Raw genomic sequence first — 17986 nt, 5'->3', positions numbered from 1 at the left:
ATCTATTTTAATTTCTAAGTTTTAACTGCTGGATAAAATATCTGTCCTTGTTTGCGCACTGGCTGTTTCAAGTCTTCACATCACAGTGACATTTTGGAATATAACAAATAAAACATGGCTTTTTTATATCACAGAATCTTGAACTCTCAGAAAAAAGTAGTTGGAAAAAACTAATTTTGCATAAAACTTTACACATACTCTGCTCAGTGAAGGTGTGGCTAAATATAACTTTTTCATTTCCAATAACGATACAGCCNACAACAAACTGATAAACTGGGTCAAAGGAATGGACCTAGGAAAATATTTCCCCAACACCGGGGACACATATGTATGTATAAAAGACATCAAAAAGTGCATTTTGATGCACTTTTTGATGTCTTTTATACATACATATGTGTCCCCGGTGTTGGGGAAATATTTTCCTAGGTCCATTCCTTTGACCCAGTTTATCAGTTTGTTGTTTATTTATTTTTTAAAGCGAACCCAGAATCAGCACTTCTCTAACAGGGCTGACATAGAGGGGTATGAGGCAGGGCTAGAATGGGTGATCTGTTTGGTATTTTGAGCAAAACACTTCATAGACATGTTTTTTATATATCTGAGACCTATAATATATGCCTAAATAATATAATAGGAGACCTGTAAGTGTAAATGTGCAGCACAATACTGCTGTCATGAGGATTTTTCTATTTCTAAATAACTTTTGTTTTAGAACAGCTGTGACCATTTTCTGCTTCCTCCCCAGGACTTACAGGAGAAGGGGTTGTCGCCCTCCTCTTCGCTGGCGTCGTCCTCTCCGTCAGACATGAGCAGGTCCTGGTACAGGACGCTGGCCTGTGCCGGGCGGTTAGATAGTCCGTCGTCTTCCTCCTCCTCCTCCTCTTCTTCATGGTCGAGCATCTGTCTGCGAGGGGGCAGCAACATGTCCTCTTCGTCATCGTCGTCCTCGAGATCTCCGTCTGCGTCCTCGGCCTCAAAAGACAGGGCAGACAAATATGTTATAAACACTTAACCAAGAAGAAAGCAAGCTGAAGCGTTGTGGAGGTAAATACAAGTACAAATCAAGAAAATAAATCATTAAAATAGTATGATTGAATAGCACAAAGAGAATGTTTGAAAAGTGCCAGTCTGACAAAGAAAGAGATGAAAGTGTGCAAAGAAATAGATTTGTACAATTCCCAAAGCGTGGAAATGTTAACCCCATTTCACCTCAACCAGGCCATCCAACTGCAAATATTAGAAATAGAAGAATAGTTTGTTTATTCTTGAATTTTGCTGGATTCGAATATTAGGCTTGAGAAAAGGCTTGAACCGAATTTGAAGTGATTTAGTAACTCGCATGAATATGTGAGCGTACTTGGTGGCAAATGTTCTTTTGTGTCTGAATGTACTCTAGCGGTGACCTCAAATCTACATAATCTGTCACTAAATCTGTCTTTCGTACAGGAGCAGGAGTTTTGGGATTGCCATCATCTTCCTCCTCAAAACCTTCAAAGTCCACATCTGACTCTTCCTCCCCGGGTCTCCTGCCGTGGCGACCCTGCGGGCCAGTGCGTTAAAAGTCTAATGAGACCTCTTGTCAAAAGAAAGAGATGGTCTTATAACTACACTGATTCTAGTCTGTTATGTTGTCTGTAATGTTGTGTTGGTTCAAAGATTGCCGGTGATCAAGCTGTTTGCTCTGAGGATAGTTTGAGGAGAGGTGGCATGTGGTTGCGAGCCGTTTTTCTGTCTCTCTCCATACCTGCCCCCCTCTCTTCTCTGGAGCAACCACTAGCGGTCCCTCAGAGAACAGGCTGCTGTTGTCTCTGGGCAGACTCCCTGACGCCCCGCTGTCAAACAGATCAGCAGGCTGGCCGACACCACACACAGCGACACACACAAAGGGAGAGGCAGGGCGAGACAGCAGGAGAAAAACAGGGTGGGAGAAAGGAGAAACTACAGTAAGGAAACTAGAGTGAAACATTCTGGAAAGGAGGGTTAGTGCAGAGACTAAGGAAGAAATTAAATGGCTGGAATCACTACAAGGAGTGGAAAGGAGACTAGTGCCCAAAGAAAAGTATAGACTACCAGAAGTGGCACGTTATAAATAGCTGAAAGTCTTGAGTCTATGGTCAAAGAAGGAAGATACCCAAGAATCCACCAATCACTGGGCTGCTCTCCTACCTGCGGTGTGTACGGCCCGGGCGTCATCGGGTCCAGACACTCCAGGTCTGCTGCATCCAGAGCCGCCTCTTTAGCCGTAGAGATGTCTTTCTCCAGCTGCGTCAGGTGCTCATCGTACTGGGGGAACAATGTCGGTATTACAGCAATGATTTATGTTTTTACTCCCGTCTTAAATCATAAAAAGGTTGTGGTCTCCCATAGCGAATACATAGAAAACCACCTGCACATGATTCATCATTTCATTTGAATGGCCAAATTCCATATGAATTCATGTAAATCCACAGGTAAGAAATCAAGCTTTATTGCCATTAGCAATGAGTTTAAACAAGATGTGAATTCAACGCAACACTCTGTTAAACAAGAAACAATTAAAACACTAACAGCTTCACTCTGTTACACACACGTGATAAAAATAATTATTTGTCTTTCTTTTATTGTGTTCCCTAGTGCACATTTTGCGTGCTTGCAAGATATATTTGGAGAGGTCAAGGGCAATCTGTAGGAATCTAATATTAGATGCACAGTAGGATTTATTGTTTAGCTTCTTTGTTATATAACTCTACACTATGTCAATATTATATATATATATATATTTGTAACTATTATATAAGACAATAGGGGTTGTAAATATCTGGAGGGATAACTACTCATTAGATGAGAAGGTTCTTTATAAATGTTCATCTTGTACACCCTGTTAGATTGTTAGCATGATTGCTTTACAGCTGCTCTGGTCAGATGGTAAAGCCCAGCCCGATTACTGCATACATAACTCATTAACATGCCACTTCCTCCTTCCATGACTAAAAGACTCAACGTACCTCTGCCAAGGTTTGCTTGCACACACTGATAATATCCAGAGCCGTCCTAGTGTAAGGACTCTCTGCGCCTGTGGAAGAAACAAAGAGAGGAAATGGAGCTTAAAACAACATCTTTACCTCAATATGGGACTGTAGATAATCAGGGTGATGTTAACTCAATTACCATTGTACTTGATACTGTTGGCGTGGATGAGACTGACGTCAAAAAGGAACACATCCCGGTTCTGGTATTTGTGTTTGGAAATGTTCTGTTGAAGCAGGAAACACAAATCAATAAAGAAGCACAGTTTCTGTATTGCTGATTTTTAAAATATTCAATGAGTTGTTATTTTTGAAGATGACACCTTGTGTGACTCTTACCTTGCGGACGTTCTCCAGATCCATGGGGCATACGATGACTTTGTAATAATCGGGGACAAACTTCTTGTTGACAGGATGGTGGAACGGCCATGACTGTAGTGAAGGGAGCAGTTCAGACATGAGGTCATTAACTCATTCTGCATGTGAACTGATTAAGATAAAATAATAAAAGGTTAAGGAGGGATGACTCACATCGGGAACGACCATCATCTTCTGGGTCACGATGTTGTCCAGGATGAAGGAGAAGGCCACCTGATCGTCATCATCCAGCAACGGGTTGATGGCTTTCTCCAGCCTCACCAGCCTGTCCTCCTTCTGCACACACACGAACACACACATTGGGTTTTATGGTTAATGTGAACATTGACAAAAAAAAAGCGCAGCAAGACCAAACATTAACATTAAAGGTCTCCTATTATGCTATTTTTAGGCATATATTATGGGTCTCAGATATATACAAATATATTAAAAACATGTCTATGATGTGTTTTGCTCAAAATACCAAACAGATCATGCATTTTAGACTTCCCTCATATCCCTCTGTTTAAGCCCTGTTAGAGAATGGCTGATCTGGATCCTTAGCTAATGCCTGCTCAGAATTCTACGAGATACTCAGCTAAACGCTGCCGTGATTAAACGCCAACGTCATGTTCCAAACCACATCAAGGATTATTTCTGAAACAGTATGGAGCTCAAATGCTTTTTCTCTTGCAGGTTTAACACAAAGTGAGTTCCTTTTTTTATTTCCTGCTTTTTTACACATGCTCTCTCCAGTACAGGTTAGCTCTGAGTGTTAGCGATGCTTGCTAACGTAAACAAGGACCATATTACGTCCAAAACAGTCGGGCATTGTTTCTGATAGAAAAGTTTCTGATAGGGCCGTGGGGCCGCATTTCCTATACTACGTCATATCGGACGCAAATCTGGATCAGTTCCGTTGTACCCCCGTTTTTAGAGATTTGGTTACGGAGGAAAAGAGAGAGGGTTTTATTTTCTGACACTTTGTGAGTTCCCTGACGTACCGGGGACACATATTTATGTATAGAAGACATGAAAAAGTGCATTTTGCATGATAGGTCCCCTTTAACACTCACCTCTTTCAGCTTAGCGTCACACAGGTCCAGCATGGACTGGGCCACCTGCGTTATGGGATGTTTTGCGCCTGGGGGAACAAAAACAGAAACCTGCTTTTAAACTTTGATGCAAGTTTAAATTGAAAGTCAAAAAAGAGTAAAACTTGTGTGTGTTTTCAGAAGAGGTGGTTAAACACTCTACCGTTGTAGGTGGCGCTGTTTTTGACGACAAGTTCCACGGCTTCACGGAACTCGTCCCTCGACGGGTAGAGTCTCTTGCGCACATTCTCCCTCAGCGTCTGCAGGTCCATGGGCCGCGTGATGATCTTATAGTAGTCCTTCACAACCTTGGCATTCACTGGTGTGTGGAACGGATACGTCTGCAAGGGAGAGAACGAAGAAGTCAAGAGGAGAAAGGCCTTTATTCAAAAATAATATTTTGTTTATACTTTGTGGGATATGCAAATGTTTTTCTGGTTTTAGGAGCATTTTTGGGATATATGACATGTTCACAATATGCTTCTATGTTGTGGTTCTTATCTCCGTATGTGACTTACAACCTCCTGCTGGTGGACCATCCAAAATACTGTGTTGTATACAAACTAATTAGAGGTGCATACCCAAAATACATGCCCACATTTCTGGTCAAATGGACACGCACAGCTAATTTGAAATATTATGGATGATTTTAATTGAATGAACAAAACAAAGCGGCTGTGTGTGCACACTCAAACAAGTCTGCCACTGTCAGAAAAAAGTCTTAACAGAACAATAGCATGTAAGTGGGAATATGAGTGAAATATCCTTAGCCATAAAAACACCGGACCCATTTCGGAATGGAGGTGAAAGCATTTTCTTTGAGGATGTAATCTTAGTCAATGACATTTTGTCGAGGAGAATGCCTCCAGATCTTACATTAGGGTGGTCCCGCATGTCATTGATGACGCTCTCCAGCACAGAAGACAGGGTCACCATGGGGTCAGTGCGTCTGCGGTGGATGGCCTTGTGTGGTTTCTGTGAATGTAATGAAACAAAAACAGTGTAAAGTGTAAACTTTAGTAACTCCCAGATTCAAATGTGTTAGAAGAAGCTGTGAAACATAGCTTACGTTAAGGTAGTCGCAGTGCACCGCGTTGCCTACGCGTCTCTTCTTCTTTTGGGGGAGCTGCTGTTTGGGGAACTTGAGCACTAAAGACTTTCTGCGCACCTCATCAGCACTGCAGGAGAGAATAAAAACATGAGGAACAAGAGGGGATACAGGTGACACAACATTTATAAACACTATATAAGCGTGACTCACATTTAGAAAATGCTGCAGTGATTGATTAATTAAACTGGAAGAATTTCACAATTATTTTCAATGGTAAGAGAGGAGGAAGGAGGCGAATCCCTTACCTCTCGATGAGCTGTTTGCCCAGCACGATCTTGGTGCCCTCCACCTTGATCAGTTCCTCGTTGTCGTTGTGGATGACGGTCTTCTCCAGCTCCTCCTCCTGCTCCTCTGTCATGGCAACAGGGTTGGAAGGCGGCGCGTTGGTCTGATAGTAGAGCGGGCAGAACTTGTTGGTCCTCATGTGTCCGATGGCTCCACATGCTCCACACTTTAACTGAGGAAAAGAGGAATAACATTAGAGATGATCTGACTGTGCTGTGTGATCATAATACAGAGAGAACTACATTACACCAATGCAAGCCTGGCGAGGAAAAGCAAAGTGACAGAGGAGGGTAGGAATGATCCGTTGACTTACTTTGACCTTGAGGTCTGGCCTCTCTTTGAGCTTCTTGGCCTTCTTCTCTGGAGGTCCCTTAATCTTGTCCTTCTCCTGGTTTCTCTTCAGCCTCCTCAGCTGCTCCTGAATACGCCGCCTCTCCTTCCTCATCTCTTCTCTGTGCTGCTCATCGAAGACGGCAAACTTCTTTCTGCAACAACAAAGACACACAATGACAGCTGTTTTAAATTCACTGGTACAATCGGGATGAGGCGTCGAGTGTAATCTACAATTTATGGCTTTATTTTTATGTACACTTTTTTTGTACCCTTTTGAACATCAATGTTTTTTTACTCTACCTCCGTACACTCGTTTATTTACCGTAATTTTCGGACTATAAGGCGCACCTGAATATAAGCCGCAGCAGCTAAATTGAATGATGTGTACATATATAAGCCGCACTGGACTATAAACCGCAGGTGTTTTAATGTTTAATTACCATATGTAAGGGTTCGTGCACAGAGGGGATTGTCGGGAANGTGTGCCTTGGCNGTAATGTCTGTCTGTCTTGCTCTCGTTCTGTCTCTCGCACCACTCTCGGTTCCACTTTTACTTTTGCGCGCTACCTGTCTCACTCTTTTCCGGCCTCCAGCTTTTCCTGCTGGAACCCGCCGCTTAAAGTTGGGGGTCCGCGGACCGGCCATAGAGCCCATAGAGTTAAAGGTGGTGGACTGTAACCTGTAAAATCCATAGATTTAGGAGGTCCCCTAGTGGCCGTTAGCTGTAAAAATCCATAGATTAGCCGCACCGTTATATAAGTGGCAGGGTCGAAAAATGGGAAAAAAGGCGCGGCTTATAGTCCGAAAATTACGGTACTGTTATAAATGTTCAAAAAAAGACAAAACCCGAAGTAAAAAAAGGCAAAGGTGAGCTTGATATCCTAAATGATTTTGAATTGAATGACTAACCTAAAATAAGGAAATTGTATGTTGTTGCAAACAACAACTAATTGCATAATATAAAACTTCATACGTAAAGGGCAGACTTTTTAACCAAATCAAAGCCCCAATTGAAACAGACACTCACATGAAGTCCTCGTCCTTGGTGGTTCTGATCCTGGTGTAGGCGTCGATGACGGAGGCCTTGCGCACCGTCTCGCAGCGGACATAATCCTTGCCGTCCTCATCCCTGAAGGTGCGGTAGATCTTGAGTCTCCGCCCTGTGGCCGCAGAGTTCAGGCTGGTGACGGAGGAGGTGTCGTCGTCCTTGTGGGAGCTGGTGGATAAGGAGCTGGCTGCAGAGTGAAGGAAAGGAGCGATTACAGTAAGAGACCAACTGTTTTGAACCCAACACAGCTGATAGAGATGTCCTCGGTGCACCGTGTGACTTTTAGGAACAGAGACTCACACAAGCCTTTGCGTCGCTCCTTGCGTCCCTTGTGATCACGATCGCTCTCCTCCCCCATCAGCATCCTCTGCAGCTCCTTCCTCTCCTGCTCCTCCCTCTCGCGGGAAAGCTGGGAGCTGGTCTTCTTGTTCTGCAGCATGTTCTCGATGTTCTTCCCCATCTCCTCGAAGTCACTGTCCTCCGCTGAGCTGCTGTCTGTGTCTGTAGAGAGCACCTCCCCCGACTCCAACACCCTGTGGTAGATGTGCAACAGGAAAAGGGACTTAAGGTGAGCTCAGACCGAATCCAGAATGATACATACAAAATAAGATTCTAAATTAGAGTGTCACTTGTTCTGCAGGTCAAAGATCCTCTGGCACTCTTCCTTGTAGCGCTCCTGGTGTTCCGCAACGGAGAAACGAGAGCCTCTGGCGAACTTGCTCATTGGCCCCTCGCCTGAACGCGCCTGCTCTGTGGACATCGTCCTCACCACGTCAATCACCTCCCAGCGGGAGAGCTTCTTGATCTAGATCACACAAAGGAAACAAAAGTTTAAAAAGACAGGTTGGTAAGAATAAAAAAAGAGCAATTTCAGTGCACACCATTCAACAGAGAGCAATTTCAGAACACTTTCATGAACATAAATGGCTTTCTTTTAAAAGTGGTTCCAGTTGTTGAAAATCTGAGGTAGCTTGATCGAGAAGTAGACAGCAGATTTGTTTTGTTCTACTGAGATTTAAATCACTAGGCTGTCCCACTTCAGCTTTAGGTCTTACCTCTTCCTCTGGAACTCCAAACTTGCGCAGCAGCTGCTTGGCGTTCTTCAGCGAGAGTCTCCTCAAATCAGCGTCTGTCCCCGTCACTGTCTTCTTGGCAGGCGTCGGCTCTTTGTCGTCCTGAAAGACCAAACTTGGTCAAAGTTTGTCTTTATATTTACAAAAGGCAGAATATTGGGTTAGCACAATTTAGCTTTAAGCAGTCTGACCTTCTGTTGAGTGGGCTTGTTGGGCACTTTGACGTAGGAGAAGCCCTCTCCACAGCCTGTAGGGTCGGCCACGCCCGACACCTCTAGCAGGCATTTCCCCTTCATGGCCGAAATGAAGGCTCTCGTTGTGTTCCAAGGAGCTGTCCGCACCTAAGATGTGTCACACAGGATCAGCACTGTGTAAATCTGAAATGTTTTCTCGTATTTCAAATGACAAAGACACAACTTAATTAAGAAGGAACACATACCTCATCATCAATCTTCATCTGAAAGTCCTCTTCGTTCTCCTCGTCTGGAGCAAAGAAGGATTTCTCACCATATCCAGCATCCTGATGGGGTAAAATAAGTTATAGTGAACCGTGCCCAGACACTCACCTGTGTTTACCGTTCTGAGTGGCGGATACTGTTACCTTGAGTCTCTGCTCTGCCACCAGCATGCTGTAGTAAGCACAGCACTGCTCTGGAGACACCATGGCCCTGATCTCCTCCTCTGTGGGCAGTCTGAAGTCCGGCTTCAGCACCCACCAGTTAGAGTCCATCCCTGGCGTGACAACAAGATACCGTTAGGGGTTTTCTCATATCTACCACCTTAACTTTGAACACATAATGTAGTATTAGTACGGGGTCAATAGAAGGTCATATAAATTGTACCCGTGCATCGCCACATCATTGAATCTGAACAAATTATACTTTTTAATCTGCGAGTAGTGCATGACATTTTGTAGTAAAAAAAAGAAAGAGAGATTTGCTCAAAATGTTTCCAATGTGTGAGCGCATGAAAAATATATTTTGCAAAGCTTTGCTGTTATTCATTGAAATGTACCTGTGTAAATCTTTTTTTGTTTCCATCAGATTTACAAAATGTCGTACAAAATGTCATGCAAAGCTACACAGCTCTTTGTGAATTAAAAAGATGTAATCAATATGTTCAGACATTATTTACATATATAAATTAATTTGATCGAAATATTTGTAAGCATTCACACAAAACCCTTTTCATATATTCAGATATGGTTATACAGAGATACATTATTTGACCCTTTAATGACTCCATATATTAAAGGCAACAAACAAGTCCAGGAACAAGTATGTAAGACTTATGAAATGAAAAGCATTACACAAAACCATAACTTGCTTATTTAAAGACTTGGCATGTTTTACCATGTGACCTCATACTGTCCTTATACTAAATCTTACCTTTCGTGTAATATCCATAGTAGTTGTAACAAGCTCTTTCCCTGCTTAGATCCCTGTCTGTCAATTCAAGGCACACACTGCTGAGATCAACTTCATAACCTCAATACGGCCCTGACATAGCAGAACTGGATTAGGTTAGTCCAACACATGATAATGATCACTGAATGGCGGGCGGACGGGGTTAATGCTGAGCGTGGTCTACCTGTACGTTTGAAGTCAGCACAGAGCTTCAGCCGCTTCCTGATGCTGCTTTCTGAGTGTGAGGGAAACGCTTTCTTTATATCCTCCATGCGGATTCTCCGGGGCCGGTCCTTGCTCTTCCAGAACAGGCGGTAAATAAACACCTGCAGAGTGTGGACATGTGACAAGTGAGAATTTGGAACAATCAGCAGCGCAAGTATCTAGGAGAGTTCAGGCAATCAAGCGCACCTGTAGGAAGTCTCTGATGTGAGTGTTTGCTCGCTTTGAGTTGGGCCCTTGAACCTCAAATAAGGGGCACTGCTGACCAACAACAAATATGTCAACAATCTCTCTAATGTAGTAGCCGTGTCGGGTTCTCAGAACCAAGAAGTCGGTCTCGGGCATCTTGTGCAGGTAGATAGGAGCACGGAAGAGGTTGTTCTCAAAAGCCTGAAAGAAACAAAGATGTACCATCACACTGTTTGCCTTGATAACAGAGCAGTGAGGCTCTGCATATATTTGACTCTAATCTGAGAACTGAATCGTTGACTGTGATGGTGCTGACCGGCAGGAGCTGTCCAGGGTGGAGGGAACCCAGGAAAGGGGATGTGTGGCAGTACACGGTCTCTCCATATTTACAGTCGGGGGCTCCAGGATCCTTTCCAGGTTTCTGAAGAGTACAAATAACAACGCCATAAAGATGATTGTTCAATGTTAAACAGGATTTTCATTTAAATAGTTTTGAACATGTGGAATATCTTCAATTAAAAGATTGAGTTGGGTAAGAAATGTATATTTTCAAAGATTGCATTTTTTTGGTGTTTTATTCCACCTGTATTTAAATATGTAGTTTGCAATTGTCATTTAAATTAATTAAACTAACACCATAATAACATAGAAAACTATTTTGCAAATGGAAAAAATTGACAATCAAAATGTTGACAATTTTTAACAAGTTGGCAAGTCTTGGCTAAAAGAAAATCGCAACCTCATGAGGCAAAAAACTAAAAGTAGACTCACCCTCTTGTAGTAGTTTTTGATCTTAGTGGCCAAGCCGACTTGCATGATGAGAGGCGGGTACTCTTCACTGTACTCTGCCAGGATCAGATCTCCATCTTTACCCGTCAGGTCCTGCGGGGTTCGCATGAAGAACATGTCTCCTCCTCCTGCTGCCTGTCGCTCCTGCTCTCGCATCTATACAAAACAAATATATTTTACACACACACTTGGTTATGAACAAAAGCACAAAAAGGTTTTCTGAATGCTCTGAATACAAAGTGCTTGTTTTGCCTCACCTTGGCCTTCTTCTTAATGTGTTTGAGCAGCGGCTGCACAGCGTGAGGACCCGGCTGAGCCACAGATCCGAACGAGTATTTCTTCAGAGTCGGGCGATGGAACTGCCGCAGCTTCATGGGCCCCATGTGAGTGGGGAAGAAGGGCTGCCTCAGCTCCAGGGCCGAGATGGAGTGCTGTTTGATATATTCACTCAAATTATAAGACATCGACACTTCAAATTACAACAATTTAAAGCATTCCCATTTTGATCATGCTCGTTTGGCTCTATCTTTATTTCTGTGGGCTCCACTGACCTGAATGATGTTGCCACCGAACGTCCCCCTCAGGCCCTGCTGTTTGGGATAGTAGAACTCATCATTGGAGAGGTTCCAGGGGTCCTTCACTTCAGGCTGGGACATGTTCTGAGTGGAGAGAAACCATATTTCCCAATCAAAGTCATGTTGATGTTTTTTTAGAAATGTTATAGTTGCTTCTCACACTTGATGGTGCTAAACAACATGATAATCCTCAGGGGCAAGTGTCCTGTCTACAGCTGTACCAAATATTTGTAAGATAAAAACATAAAATGACATCCAACCTTTTCAATAATTTCAGACTTTTGGACTACAGCGTTCTTGGAAATGTTTGGATGACAAAAATTGGAAACAATCCTACAGCCACGACTGGAATCCAATTGTACAAATAGTCTATGATTGATAGAGGCTAGGAACTATCAAATAAAGTCTTAATTCTGTCAATTTATTTGTATCTAGTTTGCATTTTCTGATACAAATGACACATCTTCACTAAAGCAACGGACCTTGTGATCTGCCATCTCATAAAATCCAACATGTTCCTTCCTCTGCCCTGAGGAGGCAGCTTACCTGCTGTGGCTCATCTTTGATCACCCCTGTCTTCCCCAGCAGGATGCGGCTCTTTTTGATTGCCGTCTCCTTCTTATTTTCTTTTGACGGGGAGTGGGAAGTCATCTCCTCTTTTTCATTTGGCATTTCTACAGGGGACAGCAGTTTGTCAAAATAAGCCAACTATCCACCTCAGTGCTCTGACAAACTTTAGTTAAAGTTTGTAGAATAGTTGTCAAATTATTTTGCATATACTGGTGCACAGGATTTGCACGCTTACCTACAAACTAATATTAGATGTTTTGTTTATGTAGATGATGTCAATTACACACAGTCACATAAACATTTAGACATGTATTCATACAGGTGATATTTGTCTTTGTTATTGTGATTATTCAACTTTCAAAAACAAACTATGGAAAAGTCCTTCTGGACATTTATGCCCAATTTCAATGAAAGATGTCAAATTTGGAAAGATGTTATAATATCTATAATAATAATAAGGTAATATGTAGCCCAACAATATGTGAATCCTGAATATACCTAGGATGATATTCTCGTCATTGGGGTCCAGTGTAAGAACAGGTGGCATGAGCATGTGATCCATCTCCTGGTCGTCCCAGATAATGTTCTCTTCCCAGTGTCCATACACCAACTCCTCGCTGTCAATGGGGAAAATGGAGAACCAGGGAGAGCCTTCTTCATGAGAGGCTGAAGGTGGAACAAAAAACAAATAAAAAGGCAAATGAGATGTTAGCCTGTGACACAAAGGTCTGTTGAATATATTATGTGTACTGGGACGTAAACATTAACTCACTATGATGGTCATGGCTGTTTTTCTCCCGCTTCGAGCCAGTGATTGAAGGCATTTTTGGCATGGGGGGAGGCGTGGGTGGCACCAACAGGGAATTACTTCTCGTCAGACCTGTAAGATTAAATCGATAATAATACATGTATTTACATTACAATATTACATTGTGTCCCCGCCTGTGCCTCTGGGTTTAGTTTGGGTGACACACAAAAATAATATCGCAAGATTAACCTTTGTGTTTCTTGTTGATTTCTTACCCTGCTGTGCGTTGTACGCGTTGGCGTTGCGGGTCATGCTTGAGGGCAGCCACCCTGCCAGGCTAGCTCTCTGAGTCTTTGCGCCCTTGTGTTTTACATCCTCCCCATTCCAGATAATATCTTCCTCCCATTTCAGTTGAGTAACCATCAGGAAGAGCTCATTCTCAAGGTCTGAAACGTCCTTATCTCCTCCATTATTTTCATTATTGTCGTCCTCTTCTCGCCTCAGAATCTAGGGATATATGATACACAATGTAAGTAACACAATCACCATATTATCTTGTTAGGGCTACAGATATTCACGTCTGCTTACCTTATGTGAAGTCTCTTGTATTTTTGTAAACGTGTCGTGCTCCTGATGCTCACTGCTCTGCTCTTCTTTGAGCCTGAAGCCGTAGTTGAAGTAGCTTCCATCCTCTGGGACGCCAAGCATGTCGTACCAGAGCTGGGCCGGACCGTATCGCCACTCTGCTACTTTAGGTCTAGCCTCTGTCTCCTTGTCCCCGTCACCACAAGTCTGGGAAAACTTGGATTCTACCGGAGCCATCATGGTTATCTGGACGGAAAAGAAAAGCATGTAAAGTGCCGGATACGATGGCTTATGCCAGAGTAATACCAGATGCTTTGAGAGTCTATACAGGGATACCCACAGCTTAGGGAAAGTTAGATTTAAGACTTTTTGTATTGCTACTTGAATTGAATGCAAGACCTACTTCACAGTAAGCCATTTCAAATTAAAACAACAAAGGGATAGAGTTTTTCCAAGTTGGTTGTAACACAAAGCAATAGTGCTTCTGCTCTGAGCATCCCGATCGCAAACATTTAACTAAAGGTTTAATTCATTGTTATGGTCGTCGTTACATTAATGCAAAAGGCTTTGGGTATATTTAAATGTAATTTTTTTTTTTTTATCTTACAAATTATTGAGATTTTAAAATGCAATGTCGGTAAGAGAAAAAATAAGCACTTAATTAGATCCTAATTCATATGTTTTAACAATTTTAGTACAATATTCAATTTGATTAAAGACATTTTGATTAAGCTCTTATTTTTGGATTAATAAAATCAATGCTATTTTTAATGAATTGTGGGAACTATTCTACAATAGCCTGTAACATTTGAAAATGTACCTCATCGTCAGAGAGACACTGCTCTGGTGGTGGAGGCAGCGCATACTCGTAAATCCATCCAGACTTTTTATCGGGGCTTGTCTCTGTGGGCTCTCCTTCTGGCGGAGGCGTCCCAGGCTGAGGGTCTCGGTGCTTCCGCTTCTTCTTCCTGCGAGCACTCCTCCAAACTGACGGCATGTTCTTTCCAGGACCAAAGAGGCGTAAGAACCTAAGCACCTGGTGTAACATCCGGGAGACAGATGGCGTCAGTGGACTCCTTGATTTAAACACGATAATATGAATGTGTAATGATACAACTCAGTTCAGGACAGTCCCTTACCCTTCCAGGCCTGAACTCTGGGAAGAGCTCTGTGACCCCTGGCAGTGCTTTGGCAGCATCTTTCTGCATGATGCCAGCGAGGGGGAGGGTGAGACTATCTGGGGGGCCTCCAGCCCCTGAGCCCTGGCAGGGACGGTCAGTTTCTGACTCAGAGTCTGAAGAGCTGCTGAAGTCGACCTTATCGACGTTAGAGGATGGCGCGATGATGGAGGGCAGGATGATGCCATCACCCTCTTCCCCAACTAGGAAGAGACGACGTTGGATATTTGTGATCTTAAGTACTAAAACCTAATCTGAATGTATTGAGTTTACAATATGATCCGTGTATACACTCAATAGTTGCAGCGCTGTAGAAGAGGACATTATTTTGAGTAAACATGCCCTTACCAGTTGGGCTCTGAGAGACGGGTTCCTCTTTCTTTGCAGCGGTAGGAACAATGGGTGGTGGCGGAGGAGGCATAAGCTTAGAATCAATATCCTCGCAGTCGGCATCGTAGTCTTCCTCATCATCTAAGATTACAAATGTTTTGAAAATGTTAACAATCCAACAGTTTAACAGTATTTTGTCATCCGTGGTAGCGATGATGAAAATTGTGGTAAAAAGCAATATGGTAGGAAAACATTTTAGAATCAAAAGGTGTTGGTTTGACTTTGCAAAATGTTGTGAAAAATGTGTTTTAATATAGATAAATAGTTGCATTTTTAAAGATGATATCAGTTTGTCAACAATCAACCACAAATGTGAGTCTTAAGGGCTGTGTGTGGATCACCTGTTTGCCTGCTGGGCTGCAGAGACCCCATGGCCTGACGGTATTTATTTGTCTCATCCTCCGCAACTTCACTGATGTCAGAATAATCCACAGCATCGTCTGTGCTTTTCACCCAACCTTAATGAGGAGAATAATATGAATGTCAATACATCCTGTTACTCAATAAATTAATGCAAGATTCATTTTTTTATATTCAAACTGACCATCTGCGTCCACATTCGTAGAATCTCTGCCTTCGTCTTGATCATCCTCCTCATTTGCAGTGATCTCTGTAATGAGTGAGCTCAGACCAAGAGAACCCAAACCAGCTAAATGCTTTTTGGACTCCTGGGTGAAAATAAACAACAAACAGATCAGAAAGATGCAACAAGCTGTGATACAGTAAACAGTAAGCTGTTTAAATATATTAATAATATACATAAATTCCATCGTGAACCTAATCATCTTTGTTTAATTGCTATGCATGATGATACTACCTAACATGTAATGTTAAATGTTGCATTGGTAATCGTAAAACACCCACATCGTCCAGCACACTGTCATCCTCTAGCTGCCCATCTTCGTTGATGTTTCCAAAGAGGAAGCCAGTTATAGAGAAAGGGCGATCTTGGTCCTCATCGCTGTCTGAATCAGACATACTAAACGGAAACATTTTCAGTTTAGTGACAGGCATCTCAGTGATTGGTGAATTATCCTGAGCAATACATTCATACTGAAATCCATCAGGATGTATGTTTATCGTTCATAGACTGTATAAATAGAATGAAATAACTTTGAATAATCATTCCTACTTGGCGTTGCTAAATTCTAATACATACATTTCTAGCATTTATGTTCCAAGAAAACGTTTAAACAATGTTGACAAATATTTGTAAACTAATATTAGGTGATGTTGTTGCACATTTTGTGGTGTGCCAATCACGCAATTGTATTAATGCAAGTGAGAGGATGTTCTTATCATGACAATATGGACAATAAACTGCTCAAATGAACTAACAGATTTTAGGCAAACTCCATATCATCTGTATTGCAATGGTATAAGCGTTATAGCGTTAGCTATGTGCGTTCCTTAACATAAGTTGTGTAAGTAACGATTCATATAATGTACTATGATACAAACTAAATATCATAAATGTATAAAATGTACTTACCTTTCGTAACAAAACTTCAGGTTTAGTACGCTTTTGTTTCAGCCAGCTTGCTGTAGCTGTTGAATGATAGCAGCTAACCTGCTAAACACAGTTCAGGCAGCGTATTACGTTAGCTATCTTAGCTAACGCTCGCTAGACAAAATAACTTGTAATACGTTAACTCAAATGTATGTAAACACATTTGCTTCCTTTGGCTGTAACAGCAATGTGAGGTCAAAATAAAATGTACAAAAAATGCATTTTATGCAGTTTTTACACTGCCATTTTCGGTACAAACTTCCTTTTTTATTTATGAACCGGGCACTGTAGTGTACTGCAGCTAAGCTAACTAGCTAGCGGAAAGTCACTAACCGGATGGGAAGATTGAGGCGTTCAGGTACTCACTGTAACGTGGTAAAATGCCGGGTATGTCAAGTGAATAGTCGTTTTTCAGAAAGTAATTTTTTAAGCTGAACATAAATATAAATAACAGAGCCCCAATTACTTTAAATAAACATTACAGTGTGCTGCATGCAAAAACGCTAAAGACCTTTTTCCCCACTATTATTGACACCGGTGGAAGCCGCAGTCCTTTCTTCGGTTTGTGGCTTGCTAACGTTTAATGTCCAATAAATACTGCGGTCAAGCCAGCCTCCACTCGGGAAAACCTAGTCAAACCAGCCCGCACGTGATATTGCGGTGCGCGAATATCCTATGCATTACGGTAGAGTAAAAAAAAAATCATCCCTCTGTGTTTAGATGAGAATAAAACAAAAACTGTCCAGTATCAAATACTCATCTCACTCCAGGGTGATAGCAGGACACCCCATCTAGTCACTCAGAAAAAATCAGGACATTCTGATGTACAGTTTCAAAATAAAAGACCTTTGAAGTCTCATATATGAGCTATCGTCCCTCTGTTTTTAGATGAGAATAAAACAAAAACTGTCCAGTATCAAAGACTCCTCTCACTCCAGGGTGATAGCAGGACACCCCATCTAGTCACTCAGAAAAAATCAGGACATTATGATGTACAGTTTCAAAATAAAAGACCTTTGAAGTCTCATATATGAGCTATCATCCCTGTTTTTAGATGAGAATAAAACAAAAACTGTCCAGTATCAAAGACTCATCTCACTCCAGGGTGATAGCAGGACACCCCATCTAGTCACTCAGAAAAAATCAAGACATTCTGATTTACAGTTTCAAAATAAAAGACCTTTGAAGTCTCATATACACAAGTTATTGAGCCGTTTCCGCTCTACATCCTGAACTCCTCCCTTCGATGCAATGCACTTCCGTTTTGGCGGACTGGGTTTGTTTTGCTAGCTAGCTCCGTTGTGCCGACAAAGCACTGATATCGCAGAGACAAAAGAGGATATAAACAATTACACATGAAGAAAGTGGTTCGGGAATACGTGGTGCGTAGTGGTGCAATCCACTCGGAAGCACGCTGAACGGTGGTTAGATGGAGTGCTACGACCACAAACCACTACGAAGGGCAATGTCCATGCGCTCCATTGTTACATTTTTTCGCAAGGCTGATACCGACTCGGA

The 17986-nt window shown here is 42.2% G+C and overlaps 1 protein-coding gene across 1 annotated transcript; it reads right to left on the bottom strand.

The window, feature by feature from the left end:
• Window positions 1-708: 708 nt before the first annotated feature.
• taf1 (TAF1 RNA polymerase II, TATA box binding protein (TBP)-associated factor) lies at window positions 709-16857 on the bottom strand. Its single transcript, XM_010781961.1, has 38 exons — window positions 16451-16857; window positions 15823-15937; window positions 15503-15626; window positions 15300-15416; window positions 14917-15039; window positions 14530-14771; window positions 14211-14426; window positions 13394-13636; window positions 13081-13312; window positions 12830-12937; window positions 12556-12723; window positions 12034-12161; window positions 11464-11571; window positions 11170-11343; window positions 10895-11068; window positions 10440-10544; window positions 10124-10324; window positions 9897-10038; window positions 8908-9038; window positions 8746-8826; window positions 8498-8647; window positions 8289-8408; window positions 7863-8038; window positions 7534-7766; window positions 7213-7420; window positions 6166-6337; window positions 5813-6024; window positions 5526-5634; window positions 5333-5431; window positions 4620-4797; window positions 4439-4506; window positions 3537-3659; window positions 3345-3437; window positions 3148-3232; window positions 2985-3052; window positions 2167-2283; window positions 1745-1852; window positions 709-972 (listed from the first exon to the last, which is right to left on the bottom strand). Exons 2-38 carry the CDS (start codon window positions 15934-15936, stop codon window positions 709-711), a joined length of 5514 nt encoding a protein of 1837 aa, XP_010780263.1. The 5' UTR covers window position 15937; window positions 16451-16857.
• Window positions 16858-17986: the final 1129 nt, after the last annotated feature.

This window comes from Notothenia coriiceps, unplaced genomic scaffold (assembly GCF_000735185.1).
Source record: "Notothenia coriiceps isolate Sejong01 unplaced genomic scaffold, NC01 NC01_scaffold00000493, whole genome shotgun sequence".
NCBI lineage: Eukaryota > Metazoa > Chordata > Actinopteri > Perciformes > Nototheniidae > Notothenia > Notothenia coriiceps.
The sequence above is the reverse complement of the archived record's forward strand: the minus strand, read 5'-3'. Positions and strand labels throughout refer to the sequence as shown.